The sequence below is a fragment of the Equus asinus genome, chromosome 8 (assembly GCF_041296235.1).
Source record: "Equus asinus isolate D_3611 breed Donkey chromosome 8, EquAss-T2T_v2, whole genome shotgun sequence".
NCBI lineage: Eukaryota > Metazoa > Chordata > Mammalia > Perissodactyla > Equidae > Equus > Equus asinus.
Window position 1 is genome coordinate 23,823,696 of NC_091797.1, and position 20,039 is coordinate 23,843,734.

Sequence of the window (20,039 nt, forward strand, 5' to 3'; positions counted from 1 at the left end):
ATTCTAAAGCTACAGAAAGTCATCAAGATGGTGTGACATTGGTGGAAGGAGGGACATATAGATGGAACATAATGGACAGTCAAGAAATAGACCTGTATGTCAATTGATTTTCCTCAAAGATATCAAGGCAATTCAATGGAGAAAAGATAGTCTTTCCAACAAAGGATGCGGGCACAGTTGGACGTCCATAGGCAAAAAAAGAACCACAAATTATGTCTTCCACCACATGCAAAAATTAACTCGAAATGGATCATAGGCCAAAATGTAAAACCTAAGACTAAAAAATTTCTAACAAAAAATATAGGAGAAAATCTTTGTGACTTTGAGGTAGGCAAAATTTTCTTAGTAGAACAGAAAAAGCACAAATCCTAAATGAAAAATCAATAAATTGGACTTCATCAGCGTTAAAATCTTTTATCCTCTGAAAGACACTGTTAGGAAATGATAGAACAAGCTACTGACTGGAAGAAAATATTTGCAAGTCTCATATCTGAAAAAGGACTTGTATCCAGAATCTTTGAAGAATTCTCACAACTCCATAATGATGAGAATAGCAAACAATAAAAAAAGGACAAAAGATGTCAACTAATACTTCGCCAAAGAAGATACGCAGATGGTAAGGAAACGATGAAAAGATGTTCAACATCATTGCTCATTAGGAAAATAAAATTAAAGCTATTATAAGATGTCGCCATAAACCTATCAAAATGGCTCCCAAAAAACCGTGACAATGCTGAGTCTTGGCAAGGATGCAGAAATGATACAGCCACTTTGCAAAAGAGAGTGGCAGCTTTCATAAAGTTAAACATATACCTACCGCATAACCTATCAGTCTCACTCCTAGGATTCCATCCAACGGAAATGAAAACATATGTCCACACAAAATATATGTACATGAATGTTTATAGTGGCTTTATTCACAATTGCCTGAAGCTGGAAAGAACTCAAATGTTTGTCAGCTGGTGAATGGATAGACCACCTGTGGTTCATCCATACGATGACATACTATTCAGCAATAAGAAGGAATGCATTACTGAGAAGCGCAACCTCATACATGTTGAACGCATCACGCTAAGTGAAGGAAGCCAGACTCAGAAGGCTGCATGCTGCGTGATGCCACATATACGCCGTGCCAGAAAGCGCAGGAAGCTACAGGAACGGAAGTTAGGTCAGTAGTTGCCGGGGCCTGGATTAGCAAAGAAGGGACTGGCGAACAGGGGCACGAGGGGACTTTTTTGGGCTGATAGAAGTGTTCAGTATTTTGATTGCAGCGGTTGTTACATAGATGTATGAGTTTATAAAAATCCATAGACCGGGACACCCTAGCGGGATGAATTTTTGTGTACATAAATGATATGCCAATAATCCTGACTTTATAAAGAAAGACCTAGAAGGGTATCTATAGAGAGATCAGGTGGCCTCAGAGTCCTCAGTTCCCAGGCCCCTAGGTCAGGGCTTGGCGGTCAGCTCTCTAAGTGGAGGACTGTCTGGTGTCGCCATGAAGTCCCCATCTCTAAGCACATTCCCTGAGCATGTGGCACATGCACAGTAAATATGGGTAAAGAAGTGACTAGAAGAGCAAATCAGTGAAGGCTGGCAGGCAACCCGAGCAGACTGATCATCCACAGGCCCTGTGGGCTCCTCCAGCCTCTGCTGCTACTCCCCCAGCACAACTCAATTTCCTGCCCCTGGGAATCGCTTCCCCTCCCCCCTACCCCATCCCTGACTGGATCGCTGTGTGCCTTTGCACATGCAGGTCCCTGTGCCTCAGTCACTCTTCACAGGACCCGCACCTGTGGAAAAAGCACACCCCACCCCCAGAACTCCAGGACATGTCCTGTCTTTTCCCGTCCTATAGGATGGTCAGGAGTTCAAGGTGTGTGTATGTGTGTGTGCAGAAAATAATGCCCGTGTGAGCGTGTGCACACAGGAGGTGCCCAAGTGTGCAAAGGAGGCTAAACGTGGGCTGGAGATTCCAGGGAGAAAATTCTCCCTCTCCCAGAAGGCCCATTCTCCCGTTCCCCTGCTAACTAGGACAATAGTACTAGTTAATATTTATTGAGTGCTTACTGTGCGTCAGGCCTTGTTCTAAAGCACTTTGTCTGTAGAAATCCATGTTATCCTCCCAATGACACAACGCACTATTGTTATTCCCATTTCACAGATAGGGGAACCGAGACACAGAGAGTTTACAAATGTGTGGTCACACACACAGGAAGCAAGGAAGGAGGGACTGGAAGCCACAAAGTCTGGCTCCAGAGCTTGTGTTCCTTTTTTTTTTTTTTTTGAGGAAGATTAGCCCTGAGCTAACATCTACTGCCAATCCTCCTCTTTTTTTTTTTTTTTTGCCTGAGGAAGACTGGCCCTGAGCTAACATCCGTGCCCATCTTTCTCTACTTTATATGTTGGACGTCTGCCACAGCACGGCTTGCCAAGCAGTGCCATGTCCGCACCCAGGATCTGAACCAGCGAACCCTGGGCCACTGAAGCGGAACATGTGCACTTAACGGCTGCACCACAGGGCCGGCCCCCAGAGCTATGTTCTTTAATTGCTGCCACATTGCAGGGATGCCAGCCCGGAAGGAAGGACTGGAAGGGACTGTGTGCGAGTCCTGGCCTCCAAGAGGAGCTGCTGTTCTCCATCCCTTGCAAGGCTGGAGCCAGAGGATGGCAGGCTCTGCAGCTGGAGGAAGGTCTGAACATGGCTGTGAGGACAGGGATCCCTGGGCTGGACTCTGTGAGGAGGCAGAGCTGCCTCGGACCCTGACCAGCCCTAGCCATGTGGGGTGACTCTGGCTGGCATGGGCAGGAGGGCAGGCTGGCCTCTCAGAGGTCTGGGATCCTCGGCCGCCTGCTGCCAGCCTGCAGCGGCCGGCTCCTCCTCTTGCCTCCTCCCCCACCCTCACACCCCCTCCCTGGATCATAAAGCCAGACCCCAGTCCTGACTCTTGCTCAATCCTCGGGAGCCAGTTCCTGTGGGCAGCGCCTGACCCTCTCGTTTCTGCAGGCAAGGGAAAGACGAGATCTTGCACAAGGATCGGCAGGCGCAGGGTGACATGGAGCCTCTCCTGCTGCTCATCCTGCTCTCTGTTGCAGGTAGGCTCCCCTCCCTCTGCCGTCGATGCCTTCTTTCCTTTCCCTTCCTTCAGTTTAGAGCGGGTGGGTGGGTGGGGAGTGCCGAGCCGCACCAGGAAGGCGGTTGAAATCCATGGCGTGTTCTGCACCCTTCTCTCCCCCATCCCAGCCCACGTTCTTCATGCTCCCTCCCTCCCAGTGTCAGAACCCACCATCAGACTCCTCATGCTTGTGGAGGCATGAAAGTGTTCTTATGGCATCTCAGGCACTAGCCACAGTTGGGGGAAGTTTTGGGGGGCATTGGTTAGAGCCCCTAAAATTATGAACCACTTGAGCATAAGACCAGCCCCAGAGGAGCAGCAGGGTGTGAGGGAGGAACGGCAGGAGGCGAGAACCTGGGATGGGTGTCTGCATCTCCGGGGTGCCCCCTCCTGTGCTGAAGGCCCTCTTGTCCTCAGCCCTGGATGGGAGGTGACGGGACTGGAGTGTTCTGTCACTGAGTTGGGGGGATTGACACTCCAGATTCTCACACACAACTGCCTCCTCCCACTGGGGGAGGGGGCCGCCTGCTTCCCCGGAGCAATAGGCAAACCAGGGTGAGAGGAGAGACGGTCCCAGTGGAGTCTTGCTCCTGCAGCTTCTCAGCTGGGGGTGGAGTGGGGAGGGTGGGGGGTGTCAGAGGCAGAGGGATGGACAGGATGACACGTGGAGGGGGCACAGCTCATCAGGTCTGTCTGGTTCCAAAAGGCAGGCACCGGCGCCCTGATGCTATCTTCAAAGTTTCTGTCACCATGTGGTTGAAGATGGGATGAAGGGAGAACCAAGAGAGGGCAAGCCGAGGCAGAGGGTCCGGGGGACTCCCCTGCAGCCCCTGCCCAGGCAGTAGGCTGGCGCTCTAAGCCCATCTCCCCACCCCAGGAGGGTCCCCAAAATAGCAGGCTCATGTCTCCCCAAAAATAGCTCTGAGACGAGTCCCTCCTGAAAGGGGAACAAAGCCACAGAAATAGGGAAGCTGGAAGCTAAAGGTCAGGGAAGAGGAGAATGCCGAGCTGGTTCCAGCGTGGGCAGCTGCAGAGGAAGCAAGCATGGCCGGGCAGGGAGAGGGTGCCCAGCCCAGCCCCCTGGAACCAGCCCCGGGCCTGAAAGGGTCACTGGTCGTGCTCTCTTGAGATGGACGAGGGAGAGCAGGGGTCTTGGTCGCACATGACAAGGAGAAGATGTGCAGACTAGAACCAGAGGGAACTTCAAGACAAGTGTCTCTGGAAATAGGACCAGAGAGGGTGGGTTACTTCTCCAAAGACATCCAGCAAGTCCAGTAGTGATCAAGCCAGACCCAGGACCCGGGTTTCCTGGTTCCCCATTTCCCACAAACACACGCCCGAGCTGGGCCACCTTCTCCCAACTTGTGTGAGAACCTGAGCTCTTGAAGGGCAGGATTTCTGCCCCTTCTGCCCCGAGTGGGTGTTCAAGAAACACTTGCTAAATGAATGAAGGCGTGAATGAATGTCTTCCCCCAGAGCTGTCCCGAGGCCACAACACCACGGTGTTCCAGGGCACGGCAGGCCGGTCCCTGAAGGTCTCCTGCCCCTACAACTCCTTGATGCACTGGGGGAGACGCAAAGCCTGGTGTCGCCAGCTGGGTGAAGATGGCCCGTGCCAGCAGGTGGTCAGTACCCACAGCTTGTGGCTGCTGTCCTTCCTGAGGAGGCGGAATGGGAGCACAGTCATCACCGACGATGCCCTGGGTGGCATACTCACCATCACACTGCGGAATCTTCAAGCCCACGATGCTGGCTTCTACCAGTGTCAGAGCCTCCATGGTGGCGAGGCTGACACCCTCAGGAAGGTCCTGGTGGAGGTGCTGGCTGGTGAGTGGGCAGCTGACACCTCCGGCCCACCCCTGGGCTGGGGCTCATGGCTTTGGTGTCTGCGCATAGCACTACCCTCTGGGCTTTGGGGGACCCTGGGAAAACCCACAGTGTGAATCTTGTTCCCCAACTCGTGGCCACCATGGATGGTTATGCAGGTTGCTCACTGCACATGGGGGCCACGGGGCAGCCCTGATGCCTCTCCAGGCTGTGCTCCCTGGTGCAGGACTGCGTCCGTTGCAGGAAGGGTACTATTCTTGAATTTGCACAAGGCACCATATGAGCTAGCTGTGGTCCTGCTTCTCCAAATGGCTTTATCTACTTGGCATCCAGTTAGGATGGACACTGTAGGTGGTCCTCAAGGAGTAAGAGGAGATTCATTTATTCCGTCCACCCGACCCAACCACCCGACCAACCCACCAGCATAAATTAAGCACCCACCTGGTATAGAAAACCGATCCCAGAAAGGCACACTGCTTGTGACCCTGGGCGATGCACCTCACCTCTCTGGGCCTCTGTTTCCTCATCTTCAAGTGGAGATGATGGTGTCTGTCCTGCTGACCCCACAGGGCTCCTGGGAAGCACATATGAGATGAGAGAGTTAAAAGTCCTTGGGGGTAAGTGACGGCTCGCGCCCCAGCCTCCTGCTGCTGAACTGACTTGGGATCCTCATTCCAGGCTTGACTGGGTGAGACAGGGCGGCAGTGGAGTCCTCCCCACCCCTGAGCTTTGCACAGAGGATGCCCTCCAGGGAATCCCTCTGCCTGCATCTCCAGAGCGTGATTGTGACCCAAAGAAGAACAAATGTGGGGCTATGTATCCCTTGTCTGACTCGACTCTCTCTCAACCCCTCCCCCCCAATATGGCCCCTTATCATGGAAATGAGGGTCAGAGTATCTTTTGTCTAAGGTGGGGAGGGTAGGGGAGACCGCCTGCCCAAGACCCAAACCCACCTCCACCACTTTTCTAAGTAGGAAATGGAAATAGGGGATGAGGAGACATGAATTTTCAGCCCTATCAGGGTCTAAGGCTCAGCCAACTCCCAAGAGGGTGGCAGTAAAATCATCATCATCATCATCATCATCATCATCCATAGTTGGTAGGCAGCTTGATAGTTCACAGGACTTTCAAATACATCCATCATTCCATTTGATCTTCCCAAAGACCCTGAGCGACGGGAGGGTGGGAGTTGCACTTTCTGACCTCCTAGGAGGTGCTGGGCACTGTTGGATGCCCCCACGGAATCCTGTGACACTATTATTAAGGAGGTGTTCCCAATCACTCCACTTTACAGGTGAGGAAAGTGAGGCTCAGCGAGGTTAACAGCTTGATCCGTACGGGACCAGAGTCCGGGGGCCTCACCCCCGAGAAGTGTTCTCTCTTCTGCAGCGGGCTGCCTCAAGGAGAAGTTCACAGGCTCTGTCTCCCACAGACCCCCTGGATCACCAGGAGCCTGGAGATCTCTGGATACCCAAGGAGTCTGAGAGCTTCGAGGATGCCCAGGTGGAGCACAGCATCTCCAGGTACAGGAAGGGGTCTTTCCTGAGACCCCTGGGCAGGCTTCCACCTTGTGTAGCCTGGGCATGGGTGGAGGCTGGGGGTCCCAGAACCACAAATTCCAAGGCAATTAGAGCCTGAAAGGGCCTGGATAGGATCTTGTCTAAATGCTCCTCCGACCAGCCAGTGGGTGTTGGTATGACTGTGCCAGTTGTTACAATATTGCAATTCTTCCATAACAGTTTGGAAATAGTGGCTGCTCCAAGACTCCGGAACGGTCTCCCCTGGCAGCCCTTGGACATCCCCACAATTCAGCAACAATGAAACTTGTAGTATTTTAGTATAAACCTAGGACCCCAGATCCCGGCTCCTTTGGTAGGACCAGAATCAGCTCTGACTGGTTCATGCCTGTGTCCTGGCGTTTAAACATTGTTTATAACCATGGAGTGCACATGTGCACACACACATGCATGCATACACACACCCCATACCACCCCATCACGCATGACAGAAGACTACAGCGAGGGAAGGTGATGTGTTTAAACACACTCAGCAGGCAGATCCATGCCTAGAACTCAGGTCTCCTGTCCACAGGCTCCCCCAAGCCCCACAAGACCCTGTGCCAGGGATGGTGCTGGGTCGGGAGGTACCCTGAGTCCCTGGATGCTTCTGTCTCCCCATTGCTTCTCCGAGAGCAGATTCCAGTCTGTAGGCCATCTCGAGGCCTCCCACATGCCCTCCTTGTTTCTCCAAGGAGCCTCGTGGAAGAGGAGATCCCCTCCCTACCCACTTCCATCCTTCTCCTCTTGGCCTGCATCTTTCTCAGCAAGCTTCTAGCAGCCAGTGCCATCTGGGCTGTGGCCTGGCATGGGCAGAAACAGGAGACACCCCCGGCCAGTGAGCCAGACCGTGGCCATGACCCAGGTTACCAGCTCCAAACCCTGACAGGTAAGCTTGGAGAGCACAGCGGTGGTTGGGGGTGGACCGGGCAGGGATGGAGGGTGGGGCTGAGAGTGAGTACTCAGTCTGTTGCAGGGGAAAGAGACACATGAGAGAAGAGGACCCCACATGGAAGGAGAGGTCTGGGAGAGGTCTGCAGAGACCACCGCAGTCTGCACACTAACAGCTAGGCCATCAACACTCCTGGTTTTGCTTTGGCAAAAGGCTCCTCTGCCTGTATCCTTCTTCTCCTGGACCCTGGAAGCAGGGATGCGTGTGTGCGCGTGTGTGCATGTGTGTGCCTGGAAGGTGGAAAGGACATCTATCAACTTCTAGACATTGGACATTAAACACTCTCACAAATAAATCCAAGAGACCGTGTTCACGTGGATGGTTTGGGGCATCACGAAGGCTTTCTCTGGCTAGGAGACAGAATTTGGATGAGGGCAAGATCAAAGGTCTGGCTCCTGAGGCCTAGGGTCTTAGGATACCACGTCTCTCCATCCTCACAGGCTCCACATCGGCCAATCTTTCTATTCTTCTCTCTCCCTTCCCTAGAGCTAATCACCAAGCCCAGCCTCTTCCTCTTGAATTTCTCCAGTATCTAGGCTTCATCTCCTCTTGCTTCCTGTCCATCAGTTCCCCAAGATTGTTGCTGGCCTCCCTCCGCCCCCCGCCACCCCCAAATCCATCCAATTCCCAGCTGACTCATCCATCCGTCTCCCTGGAGCTTTGCTTTCATCATGTTACTTCCCCTCCAGAGAAACGACCAGGGCTTAAGTTACACAGTGCAGCGTACCCGAGCTGGGAGCTCCCGGTCCAAGCCCCTCACTGTGCAGAAGGGAAACTGAGGCCTAAAAGGGAAAGAATTTACCTGAAGTCCCCAGTAGAGGGTGGAAATTCAAATTTCACTTGGCGTTCAAGGTGGCCTTCCCTCTAGCTCAATCCTACGCACGTATTTATTTCTTTATTCGACAGATATTCCCTGTGCCACGCACTAGTCTAGGTGTTGGGGACACAACAGTGAACAAATCAGGCAAAGATTTCTGTCCACACAGAGCAACGTCTTGGCGGGAGGAGAGGAAGACAGACGAACACAATAAATCAGTCAGTCAGATGGTTGGAGCCTGGGGAATTCAGAAGGGACGGGGGTGAAGCAATTCTGAAGGGTGGTCAGAAGTCCCACTTAAGAAATACTTGGGGGAGGCGAGGAAGTGAACCACGAGCACAGCACGGGGAGAGCATTCAGGACGGGGGGACAGCCAGGGCAGCTCAGGGCAGCTCCGTTCTCTTTTCAATACACACTCAGCACCAGGGCTAAGAGTGAAGGATGGAGACCTCCCCAGGTGGGCGGCCAGGAAGAGGAGGAAACGAGTTGACCGCAACCTGGGCTCTCTGTCCTGGGTTTCAGAGAGCTGGGAGGCCAGGAGCCCTTCTGGCCATGGCTGCATGTGGCTGCTTTGCCCTCTAACCTGGCCGTGGGCACCTGGGGTTTTGAATGGTTGGGAAAGAGCCCCTGATGCAGCCCTGAGTTCCAGCCTCACATCGAAACATCACTCCCCCGGCCCCAGCCCTGCCCCCACCCTGACTTGCCCACCTCCCTGAGGCTGCTCTGCTGGCCCTGCCCCGGAGCTCCAGGACTCTGGTCTAATCTATTTCCCTGGCCTTCCTGACTCGGTGGCGCGTGATACTTCCTCATTGTGTCCCCGGGCAGGGTCTAGGCACCAAGACTGAGCTGAGCCCAAACTGAGCTGGCTCCACCTCCCTCCTGCCCCATCTGGTGCCCAGGGCTGATGAGGTGGCAGAGGAGGCGCCCGGGGGTGCCTGGCAGTGGAGCGCGGCTGGAACTTTCCTCCTCTTGGGCACTCGGCCTTTTCTCTTTCCTGCTCTGCCATGTCGGAAACATCCACCTCTGGATTTGGATTGCCATCAGGATTCCCCTGCCTCGCATCCCAATGTGGGGATCCATTGGACTGAATGGCACACTGGGGGCACACTGGACCGAAGGGAGTCAGATATTTTGGTTTCAAACTTCAGCTTTGCCTCCTACTAAGAAACGTTAAGCAAGTTCCTTAACTCCTCTGAGTCTCAGGGTCCTCTCTTATTAAACAAAACAAAACAACCCTACTTCACCGGGTTTCTGTGAGGTTGAAAGAAATACCGTTAGTGACAGTCCCTGGCCCACTGTCTGGCTGTAGGTACTCCATAAACACTGGCTTTCTTCCTCTTCTCTAACGCCCAACATTATGACACCTCCCTGGAGGCCAGGCTCCTGCTGGTCACCTCTGTCCTGGGTCCCCAGCAGAGGACTGAATCCATTTTAGGCATTCGGTTAAATATTGCAGACAGGTCTCATCTCCACACACCACTCCCGGGAGGCTTGTTAATGTGAAAATAACTTTCTTGTAAGGAAATCAAAGAAAGCCTGATACGTGTTGGCAGGACAGAGAGAAGTACTTCCGCATCACCCACCACGATGACCCACCCATCCAGTTAGCCCGAGACTTCACCAGTGTTAGCACTGAAAGTCCCGTGTCCCAGGAAAATCCTCCGTCCTGGGCCACTAGGAACTGCTGGTCACCCTATCACCACTTGCACCAGGCTCAGCTTACCACACCAGCCACCTTTCTCAGGCTCCTGCTCCAAGTTTCCCATTCTTGACTCCCTTGTTCCCGAAGGAAGATAAAGGCAGAGAGAGGGAAGGAAGGGAGAGCGCAGGGGAGAGGGAGGAGGCAGGGCAACTGTCCAGGTCGGGGCAATGTGCCCTCCCCGCCACCCCCTACTTGCCTGCTCTTGTCTCTCCGAGCTCCAGTGCTCCCCCTGCTTTCCCAGGTCAGGAGGTTTATTACTCACTGTCTGCGCAGGATCCCCAACCCCAATTCTACACAGAGGGATGTGAATGAGGGCCAGATGTTTCCTGGACAGGCAGTCGGTTTGAGTCATGGGAAAGGAACCCCAAATTATGAGACTTAGAGCTTATATAGCACGTCTGGCCTACTGGCCTATCTTCCTCTTTAGAGAGAGAGAGAGACCTTTAGTCTGGAGCATGAACAGATCTCATGGGGGCGGTGGGAGTGGGGGAGGCATGGATGTAAGCAGAGCTCTCTGGAGCTGATACACCATGTCTAGCACCTGAGGCAAATTTGCTGTTCAGTCACCCTGGAACCAAGCAGAAATGTGAAAATCTTCACGGAGAATTATCTCCCAACAGAGAGGAGAGTGATTCATGAAACAAAAATAATACGCTGTAAATAAGAAGTGCTTGGAGAATAAGAAATCCTGTAAATTAAAAACACTAAGGAGGGGTTTGGCCCCGTGGCCGAGTGGTTAAGTTTGCATGCTCCGCTTCGGCAGCCCAGGGTTTCACCGGTTTGAATCCTGGGCGGGGACATGGCACCACTCATCAGGCCATGTTGAGGCAGCATCCCACATGCCACAACAAGAAGGACCCACAACTGAAAAATATATACAACTATTTACTGGGGGGCTTTGGGGGAGAAAAAGGAAAAATCAAATCTTTAAAAAAAAAACCACTAAGGAAAAAAATTTAAAAGACAATGATAGAAAGGACAGAAGAAAAAGATAAGGATCCCTTCTAGAAATCAGAACAAAATGGACAGAAAGATGGAAAATGGGAGCAAAAAGGTATGAAAATGAGGTGAATACCTGAGGGTCAATTCTCCACTAATCAAGGAATTCCAGAAAAACAGAGAGGGAGAAAAAGAAAACGGAGAAGTAATTATTGAAGAAATAATGCAATTCCCAGAAGTGGAGAGTACGGGTCCACATTGAAAGGGTCTGGAGAGCACCCAGCCCAACAAATGAAGACAGGCCGGTCCAGGGCACACCGTCGAGGTGGGACTTCGTGCTGCGAGGGTGTGCTGCAGGAGAAGGACCATCTCCTGACAGCCTGGGCGGGGCACTCGCACAGAACCTAGAATCAGAATGGCCTTGGACTGTGGGTGGGAAACTTGACAGCCCTCCTTCACAGCTCTGCGTCCTCAGATTCCACACAGGGAGGACCCTGAAGATCACCTTCCCTCTTTCTCTATTGCTCTCTGGTGGCTGCCATCCTCCTCCCTCCTTATCCCTTAGCTGGGCCCAGCCAGCTGCCTTTCCTCAGGCCTTCTCCCCTGCTTTGTCCACCCCCACCCTCAAGGTCAGTTCCTGAGCACTGAGCCAACCAGGAATTGGAAAGCCTCCTCATACCCAACCATAGAGGGGCCCACCAGTGCCTGCCTCCCACCCCTTGGTCACTGACAGCCCCATGTGACAGTCTGAGGCAGATGTTTCCTGCCCCCAGGGCATTGCTGTGTCAGTGTCCAGGCAAGCCCCAGAGCTGACATCTCCCTGCCCAGCCATGGGCCCCCACCTGCTCCTGCTGCTGCTCCCGGGACTAGCAGGTAAGGTTCAGACGGAGCTGCACTCTGGGCCCAAAGACTTCACTTCATGCCCAAGAATGATTGGCGTTACTGTGGTAACAGCAACATGTGTGGGGCCTAGAAGGTGGGCCTCCAGGTCCCTGTGCCCTTGTGCTAGTGGTGGGCTGGGAGGTGCTCCCAGGTCCTGCCCAGAATTTCCACGTCCTTTCTTTCCCTAGGCCAGGGCTCGGCTGACAGCCTCCCCGAGAAACTGCAGGCACCTGTGGGGGGCTCCATTCTGGTGCAGTGCCATTACCGACCCCAGGACATCAAGGCTCGGAAGGTGTGGTGTCGCTTCGGGCCAGAGGGGTGCCAGCCCTTGGTGACGTCGGCTGTGGATCGCAGAGCCCCAGGGCACAGGCGCACGTTTCTCACCGACATGGGGAGCGGCCTGCTCCAGGTGGAGATGGTTACCCTGCGGGAGGAGGATGTGGGGGAGTACGGCTGAGTGGTGGAGGGAACCGCCGGGCCCCAGACGGTGCACAGAGTCGCTCTGGAGGTGCTCCCTGCGGGTGAGTTATCCTAGGCCGGCCACTGCCCCTCTGACCCGCCCTCCCCGCCCCCCGCCTGCTGCTCTTGGGTCCTTGTGAGGTGGGGGTCACTGGGGGAGGAACTGGGGGGAGATACCGTTTTGACAGCTCTTCAGGGAACGGAAACCAAACCGGGTGAGGAGTCTGAGATAAATGAGCCAATCAGCAATGCCCTCCCCTCGGCCCGGGCGGGTCTCCCCGTGGAAGGCGTATCCTCCTCCCTCACCGTGGCCGTGGCCGCCTCCTCCAGCATTTTCACCATGCTTGAAGCTACTTTTTCTTTTCTTGGAAATGTTTGAAACCAAGTTTTAATTCTGGAATTAATTTTTTTGTATCTTCCAGGTTTTTATTCCTGTAATAATGGGTTTGATGGCTTAAAAATTACTGAATTCGTATCTGATTTAATTTTATAAGTCTTCACTGAGTATCTAGCATGCCCCTCACCTCCAGGCAGGGTACAGTCAGTGCCTGAACTACTTCAACTCATTCCATTTTGAAAACCGGAAAAGTGTCATTAACATTTAAGCCAATATTCTCAACCCTATTTTTAGTATAGAAAGCACTTTGGGGAGTGGCACAGTGGTTAAGTGCACATGCTTCGGCGGCCTGGGGTTCGCAGGTTCAGATCCTGGGTGCGGACATGGCACCGCTTGGCAAGCCATGCTGTGGCAGGCGTCCCACATGTAAAGTAGAGGAAGATGGGCACGGATGTTAGCTCAGGGCCAGTCTTCCTCAGCAAAAAAAAAAAAAAAAAAAAAAAGAGGAGGATTGGCAGCTGATGTTAGGTCAGGGCTAACCTTCCTCAAAAAAAAAAAAAAGAAAGCACTTTATTTCTGCAGGCTTCATTTTCACGGTCTACAACTTTCTTATGTCTAAGCATTTATTAAAAGAAAATTTTAAAATAGTAAAAAAGTTTTTTTCAGAAAAATAAGGTGCAGAAAAAAACATTCTAGAGGGAAATGGTCAGCTACCTGCAGGAGCAGAGACCGTTGCTAACTTTCTCTGTTGGATGGTGACAATTTTTCATTTTAAGGTCTTCCTTTTCTCAAGTAATTTGTGCCCAATCCTCAATTAATGAAATGAGAAAGGCACTTCCCTTCTCTTGGTTTCTTTTCCATCTGTTCCTTGTGAGGATGAACTAAATTGTCATGGGATCGCTCTCATCTCGAGACCACGATTATTATTTTGTATTATAAATACACTCCTGTTAATCCCAGTCATCCTTTGTTCTTCTTTCCCGACCCTCTAAAGTCCAGGAACTCCAGGTTATACCTCCCTAAAGAGCAGAATGTGACGAGATGCACTGGGAGGAGGGGGCAGGGAGACGGGTCCCTGCAGTGGGGTAGGTGCTGGGGACCCCAACAGCTGCAGATGATGGTTGTTCGGGCAGATGGATGGAGCATGGTATCCAGGGAGGATGTGGGTGGCAGCTCAGGCAAGCGTTTAGCTTCGGAGAGTTTCATCCAAAGTGGCTTAAAAGGCACCGGGAGGGCAGGACAAATGCAGCAGGATTGGGGCCTCAGCAGGTTCAGTTCCCGGTTTGGCGTGGAGTGGGGCGTAGGAATGATGAGTCTCTAAGAACAAGGCAAGGCCCCCATCCCAGGGGGTCTAGAAGGACTGGCCAGATTCCCGAGACAGATCCTCAGGCCCAGAGAAAGCAACCCTGGGCCCACCAGCCAGAGGTCGAGTGTGTTGTAGGGATGATGGAAGCCTTGTTATGAAACTGAGTTTCGGGGTCCAAGCAAGGCTCTCAGCAAGGGTCGGGATGACCCCAGAGTTCCTTAGATCCTGAGCTCGGGATGGGGCTCAACCAGCCTGCAGGGGGTTCACATGGTTGCAGGTGCGTGGAGAGGCCTGACAGGCTGTGCTGGGGAGACCAGTTGATGAGAGCCAGGTGCAAGGTCGCCACAGAGGATGAGAGTGGAGAAACCTATTCTGGGGTGGGGAGTGGAGGTGGGCACAGATTACCCGGTTGGTGTTTCCACACGTGTGAGCAGCCTGATAGGACCAGAGGGGTGCAGGGAAGCAGATGAAGGAGATGAAATGCAGGGGGAAGAGGGCGGGGGCTAGTGGTAGAGGGAAAAGTGGGCATATTCACAATCAGGTAAAGACATAAAGAGCGCCATTCCGTGACCCCCAGAATGAGAGGCCCCTGAGGAATATCCTAAGGCCCCCTTCTTTGAACTTCTTACTGGGGACCTCTCCTTGGTCAGGTCCACTCCCCATCCCTCAGACCTCAACGGGCCCTTGAACCCTGCCCCACTGGGTATGTGCTCATTAAATATTTGCATGTAACGCAGCTCCTGGCCTCAGTGGGGAGGAGGAAGAGAACTATAAGGCTGGCAGCCTGGCTGACGGCCCCTCCTCAGACCCTGCAGGCCGCGCCAGCCCTCCGGAACCCAGCCAGGATAAGAGGTACTGACTAGAACTGTATTTGGGGGCCCGGGAAAGGGCGGTGCTGAAGACACGCCTTGTTTAGAGCCCCAGACTAAATCAAAGGGAAACTTTATCATTCCTTCCTTGCCTGGGGACCTTCTGATCAGGTGTAGACAGACAGACAGACATACCTGTCTATCCCAGTTCAGCAATGGTCCCTTCCTTCTGGTGGGTCTTCAGCCAGGATACCCTGATAGTGTATCTCTCTTCTGCCCTCCTCATTCCATGCCCCAAACCTCCTTCTCCCAACAATGGCTCACCAAGAACTGCACCTTTTGCCACTGCTGCAGGATTCTTGGCGAGCAGCTCCCGCCGGGTTCAGGGCTAAGCTCACCTATCCGTTTGTGTCCCTCAGCATCCCCTTGATCTGGGGCGCTGTGCTCCTGCTGGCCCTGCTGGTGGCGGCGGCGGTGCTATTTGCTGTGATGGCCAAAAGGAAAGGTAGGTGGCTGTCCACCTGCCCATCCCAGCATGGCCCTGGTGGTCCTGTGTCAACAAGTCTTGCAGATGAGGCCGGCAACCCAGGTCTGCTCCCCTACAGTTGGGCTTGTCTGGGCTTTGGCAAGGGCCCCAGACCCTAGAATCCATGTGACTGAGGGGTGGAGGTGAGGAAGGAGATTCAGGGGGAGCAGGCCTGGGGAAAGACAAGGACTGGAAAGGGTGGGGCAGTGGGATTGAGGACAGGTGACTGGAGAAGGTGGGGAAAGGGTTTCAGGAGCTGGATTGAGTGCTGAGGCAGGTTGAAGCGAGCTGCAGGAGCAGGAAGTGGGTGGGAGAGTTAGGGCAGGCTAGGGAGGGGGGAGGGGCGGGGGGGGGCGTAAATGTTTGCTGGTGGGAGTGGGGAGGGTGGACCAGGAAAGAGGTTTCAGAAAGGAGTGAGGGGATGGGCTTTGAGCTGGCATAGGAAGCAGACTGTCCTGCTGTCCTCTGTCCTGCCAGGAAACAGGCGTGGTGCCTGTGGCCGATTCCAGAGCAGCGGAGTTCCAGGCACGGTAAGAGGTCTCTGTCGGCCCCCAGCCAGATTCTGCAGACCCTCCATCTGCCAGGCTCACTGAGGAGCTCCAGGAGGATGGGGTGGAGGAAAGACTTGGACCAGTCAGGGTCCAAACTCCCTTCCTAAATTCTGTAAACTTGGCATCAGTGGCCTCCCACCTTCCCACCTTCCCAGATTAGGAGAGGAACTTGGGGCTTCAAAATCTTCAGAGTGAAGCCCTCTCACCCACTGACATCCTCAGGATTTGGGAGACGGAGCCACTGTGGTCCTGGGCTTCCCACCAAAGGGAACTGGGGCCGAGGGAGGGTTCTCTCTTTGCCTGACTTGCCTGCTTTTGTTCCAGACCCCCTCCTCAGTGGTCCACCACATCAGTGACTCTGAACTGGCTGTCAGTTTGCCATCGGACGTACCACATGTTAGGCTCGACTCACCACCTTCCTTCGACAATACCACCTACACCAGCCTACCTCTTGATCCCCCATCAGGGAAATCCCCACTCCCAGCCCCATCCTCATTGCCCGCTCTGCCTCCTAAGGTCCTGACCTGCCCCAAGCCTGTGACATATGCCACAGTCATCTTCCCTGGAGGGGACCAGGGTGGAGAAGCCTCCTGTGAGCCAGCCCAGGATCTACCTAATAGCCAGACTCCCCCCAGCTAAGCTGCTCACCACACTGTATGCTCACAGAGACCTCCCCGGGTTCAGTGCATCCATCCAGCCAGCCCATGCCCTAGATCCTTAGCATGTCACAGCAACTAGGGACTAGGATCTAATCTACTGTCTTGTCTTTTCTGACCTGGAAAGTGATGCTTGCTTATGATTGAGGTGTCTCGGGAAAGCCCCCCATGCTGGTTCCTCTGCCATTACACCATTGGGCTAAATAAATTCTACATTATGATATATGAGCTCTTGATGGTTGAGGGGCAAGGAAAAGGCTCGAGTCTGACTATTCAGGTGGTCTGTGAACTGAAAAGACTCTGGTCCAGAGTTTGTGCCCTAAGATCTCTTGCCTGTGCTGCCAGTGGGGAAGTGGTTTCACTCCCTGTCAGGATACTGCAGCGCAGTGTAAGGGGCACCAAGAAGGCTTCTTCACAAGTATTCCCATGATACCTGAAAGGACAGATTCATTTGTTTGAGTCTAGGACCTCTTCTGCTGTCTTCTCTACACCTTCTAAACAAGTGGCTATGAGGCGACAGCATATGGTGGGAGGAGGGGGTTGATGACTACTTAAAGGAGACTCAGGACAGATGGGGTGTGAGAGACACGGCTGAAGAGAAACAGGATTAAGGACAGAAACTGAAATATGCGCCAAGGCTGTTCCTTGGCAGGACAAAGGATTTTCAAACACCAGGAGACATCAGTTTTACCGGAACTGGCTCTTCTCAACGCGGTGGCCATCTAGCATCACTGTTCCCTTTGGCCTGAACTCTGGAGCCTGGGGGTGAGGGAAGGGGAATGAACTTATGTGGCCACGGCTAAGCATAAATGAAAGCTGCCCAGGCTGGGGGTGGGCAGCCTTTGTCTATGCCAGGACTTCTTCTGAAACTGTTCAATTTGAAAGTATTGCCCATATTGAGATGGGAGGATGAGGATGCTCAGGAACCCAGTCATCTTAAAATCATGGAGAGCTAGGCATAAAGGGCTTTCACCCTCTGGAGGGGTCCTAAGCTTGGTCCACGCACCTCAGGAGAAGGGACAGGCAGGGGCTGTGCCCTAGGCCCCAGCTGTGTTAAGCCTGCTGATGCTATTTTCAGGGAGCTCTGCCAGGATGTTCCGAGCTTCCCCAAAGAGTCTCAGCCTGTGACAGAACCTAAATTTACTTCTGTCCCCTGTGCAATCAGCTAAGCCTCCTTTTCCCTGGCTAAGACCACTGGGGACTTCCTGGTCGGGAGGGGAGGTGGAGGTGGGGGGAGAATGCAGGGGAAGGGCCGAATAAAATCTAAAGAGAACCCCTCTGGGAACAACTTACCCTGGTCTGAATGTATTTTTAACTTTTTAGGACCTGACAGAAGTAAAAGTATATTTAATGGCACAAAGGAAGATACTAAGGAAGATAATCAGTTGGCTGGTGGAGAAAAGGGAAGGAGGAAAGGGAAATATATTAATTCCATCATTGCTCATGGTAGAAAGTCTGAGAATACTGTCAAATGACAAAACTAAAACAATTTAGTAATGTGTTTGATGTCTTTTATTCAAGGGAAAACAGTCCATGGATTGGGGGAGCGCAGTGCCTCACAAGCGGTGGAGCCCTCTTCCCAGGGAATTGGGGCAAGAGTAAGTTTTTATGGAGCGTTAGAAGAGGCAACTCCGACACAGGGCATGATGGGCTGGGGGTCAGGGATTTCCTTCTAAGGCTGGCACGTCCTGTTTTCTAGCGTACGGTAACGCTGCTAAAGCTGAGTTGGAGGATTGTGATCGTGATATTTTAGGTTTCCTTCACAGGTGTTTCTGTAAGTGCAGGCTTAGATTTAGATTTAGATCTTAGGGTTAGATTTCTGATGGGGGCTAGGCCACTGGAGTGGCCTCCATTTTCTGGGTCCTGATATAGGAGTTAACTTTATTAATACAACCAAAGTCATAGTTTATAAAAGTAACTTCTAAGATGAAAATACTGACCTTCTAAATTTTATAATAAACACACATAAACAGGGCAAAGAAAATGCAGGCAACATGATGAGACAGTTGCTGCCTATCAGAACCTTTGGAATTCAGCTTAAGAAGTTCTCAGAGGAAAATTCACATATTAAACAAGAATTACGCTTTTTTTTTTTTTTTTTTGAGGAAGATTAGCCCTGAGCTAACTACTGCCAATCCTCCTCTTTTCGCTGAGGAAGACAGGCCCTGAGCTAACATCCATGCCCATCTTCCTCTACTTTATAAGTGGGATACCTACCACAGCATGGTTTTTGCCAAGCAGTGCCATGTCCGCACCTGGGATCAGAACCAGCGAACCCTGGGCCACCGAGAATCAGAACGTGTGAACTTAACTGCTGCACTACTGGGCCGGCCCCAGAATTAAGCATCTTAAGATGTAAATATGTGGAAAAGATATGCCACTTTCATGGATCAGAAAACTTAATACTGTTAAGATAGAAGTTCTCCCCAAATTGATTTATAGATTCAACACAATCCCTATCAAAATTAAAGCTGTCCTTTTTCTAGAAATTGACAAGCTGACCCTAAAATTCATATGGAAATGCAAGGGACTCAGAATAGCCAAAACAATCTTGAAAAAGAATAATAAAGTTGGAGGACTCCCACTTCCTGATTTTAACACTTACTACAAAGCTACCATGATCAAGACTGTGTATACTGGCATAAGGACAGACATATAGTCCAATGGAATAGAATTGACAGTTCAGAAATAAACTCATACATCTAATAAAGCCATACATCAACAAGAGTGTCAAGTCATTTAAATGGGGGAAAGAATAGTCTTTAACAAATGGTGCTGAGACAATCGGATATCCACTTGGAAATGAACAAATTTGGAAACCTAACTCACACTATATGCAAAAATTAACTCAAAATGAATCAAAGGCCTAGATGTAAGAGCTAAAACTATAAAACTCTTAGAAGAAAAGAGAAGAGTTAATCTTTGTGACCTCAGAATAGGTAATGGTTTCCAAGGTATGACACTTAAAGCACAAGCAACCAAGGGAGAAAACCAGATAAATCAGATTTCATCAAAACTAAATAGTTTTGTGCCGCAAAATGATACTGCCAGACACTTTACATAATGAGGGAAAGTATTTGTAAACCAAACCTGATAAGGGTCTAGTACCCGAAATATATTAAAAACTCTTCAAGCTCAACAATAAAAAGGCAAATAGCCCACTAAAAAATGGGCTGATGATTGTAAGATATTTCTCCAAGAAGATATAGAAGTGGCCAATAAGCTGATAAAAAAATGCTCAGCATCATTAGTTATTAAGGAAATGCAAATCAACACCACAATGAGATACCACTTCACACCCACTACAATGTCTATAGTCAAAAAGACAAACAATAACAAGTGTTGGGGAGGATGTGGAAAATTGGAACCCTCACACATTGCTGGTGGGAATGTAAAATGGTACAGCAACTTTGGAGAAGAGTTTGACAATTCCTTAAAAAGTTAAACAAAGAATTTCTGTATGACCCAAAAATTCCTTTCCTAGGTATATACCCAAGAGAACTGAAAACATATGTTCATACTAAAACTTGTACACAAATATTTAGTAGCATTATTCATAATAGTTAAAAAAATGGAAACAATTCAAAAGTCCATCAGCTGATGA

General features: G+C 51.5%; 2 protein-coding genes across 5 annotated transcripts; both read left to right on the forward strand.

Annotated features, from left to right (window-relative positions):
* Window positions 1–2,662: 2,662 nt before the first annotated feature.
* Window positions 2,663–7,751, forward strand: TREM2 (triggering receptor expressed on myeloid cells 2). 4 transcript variants are annotated; one of them, XM_070514968.1, is made up of 5 exons: window positions 2,663–3,096; window positions 4,593–4,943; window positions 6,376–6,466; window positions 7,195–7,388; window positions 7,476–7,751. In XM_070514968.1, exons 1-5 carry the CDS (start codon window positions 3,057–3,059, stop codon window positions 7,490–7,492), a joined length of 693 nt encoding a protein of 230 aa, XP_070371069.1. In that variant the 5' UTR covers window positions 2,663–3,056; the 3' UTR covers window positions 7,493–7,751. The 4 variants fall into 4 exon arrangements, with proteins under 4 accessions (XP_070371069.1, XP_070371067.1, XP_070371068.1 ...); XM_070514966.1 differs by having other exon boundaries at window positions 2,842–3,096; window positions 7,466–7,751; XM_070514967.1 differs by having other exon boundaries at window positions 2,903–3,096; window positions 7,267–7,388; window positions 7,466–7,751.
* Window positions 7,752–7,902: 151 nt separating this feature from the next.
* Window positions 7,903–17,641, forward strand: TREML1 (triggering receptor expressed on myeloid cells like 1). Its single transcript, XM_014831029.3, is given in 6 exon segments — window positions 7,903–11,782; window positions 11,980–12,312; window positions 14,631–14,745; window positions 15,122–15,207; window positions 15,706–15,758; window positions 16,104–17,641. Coding segments are annotated over 6 exon segments (945 nt in total). The 5' UTR covers window positions 7,903–11,739; the 3' UTR covers window positions 16,419–17,641.
* Window positions 17,642–20,039: the final 2,398 nt, after the last annotated feature.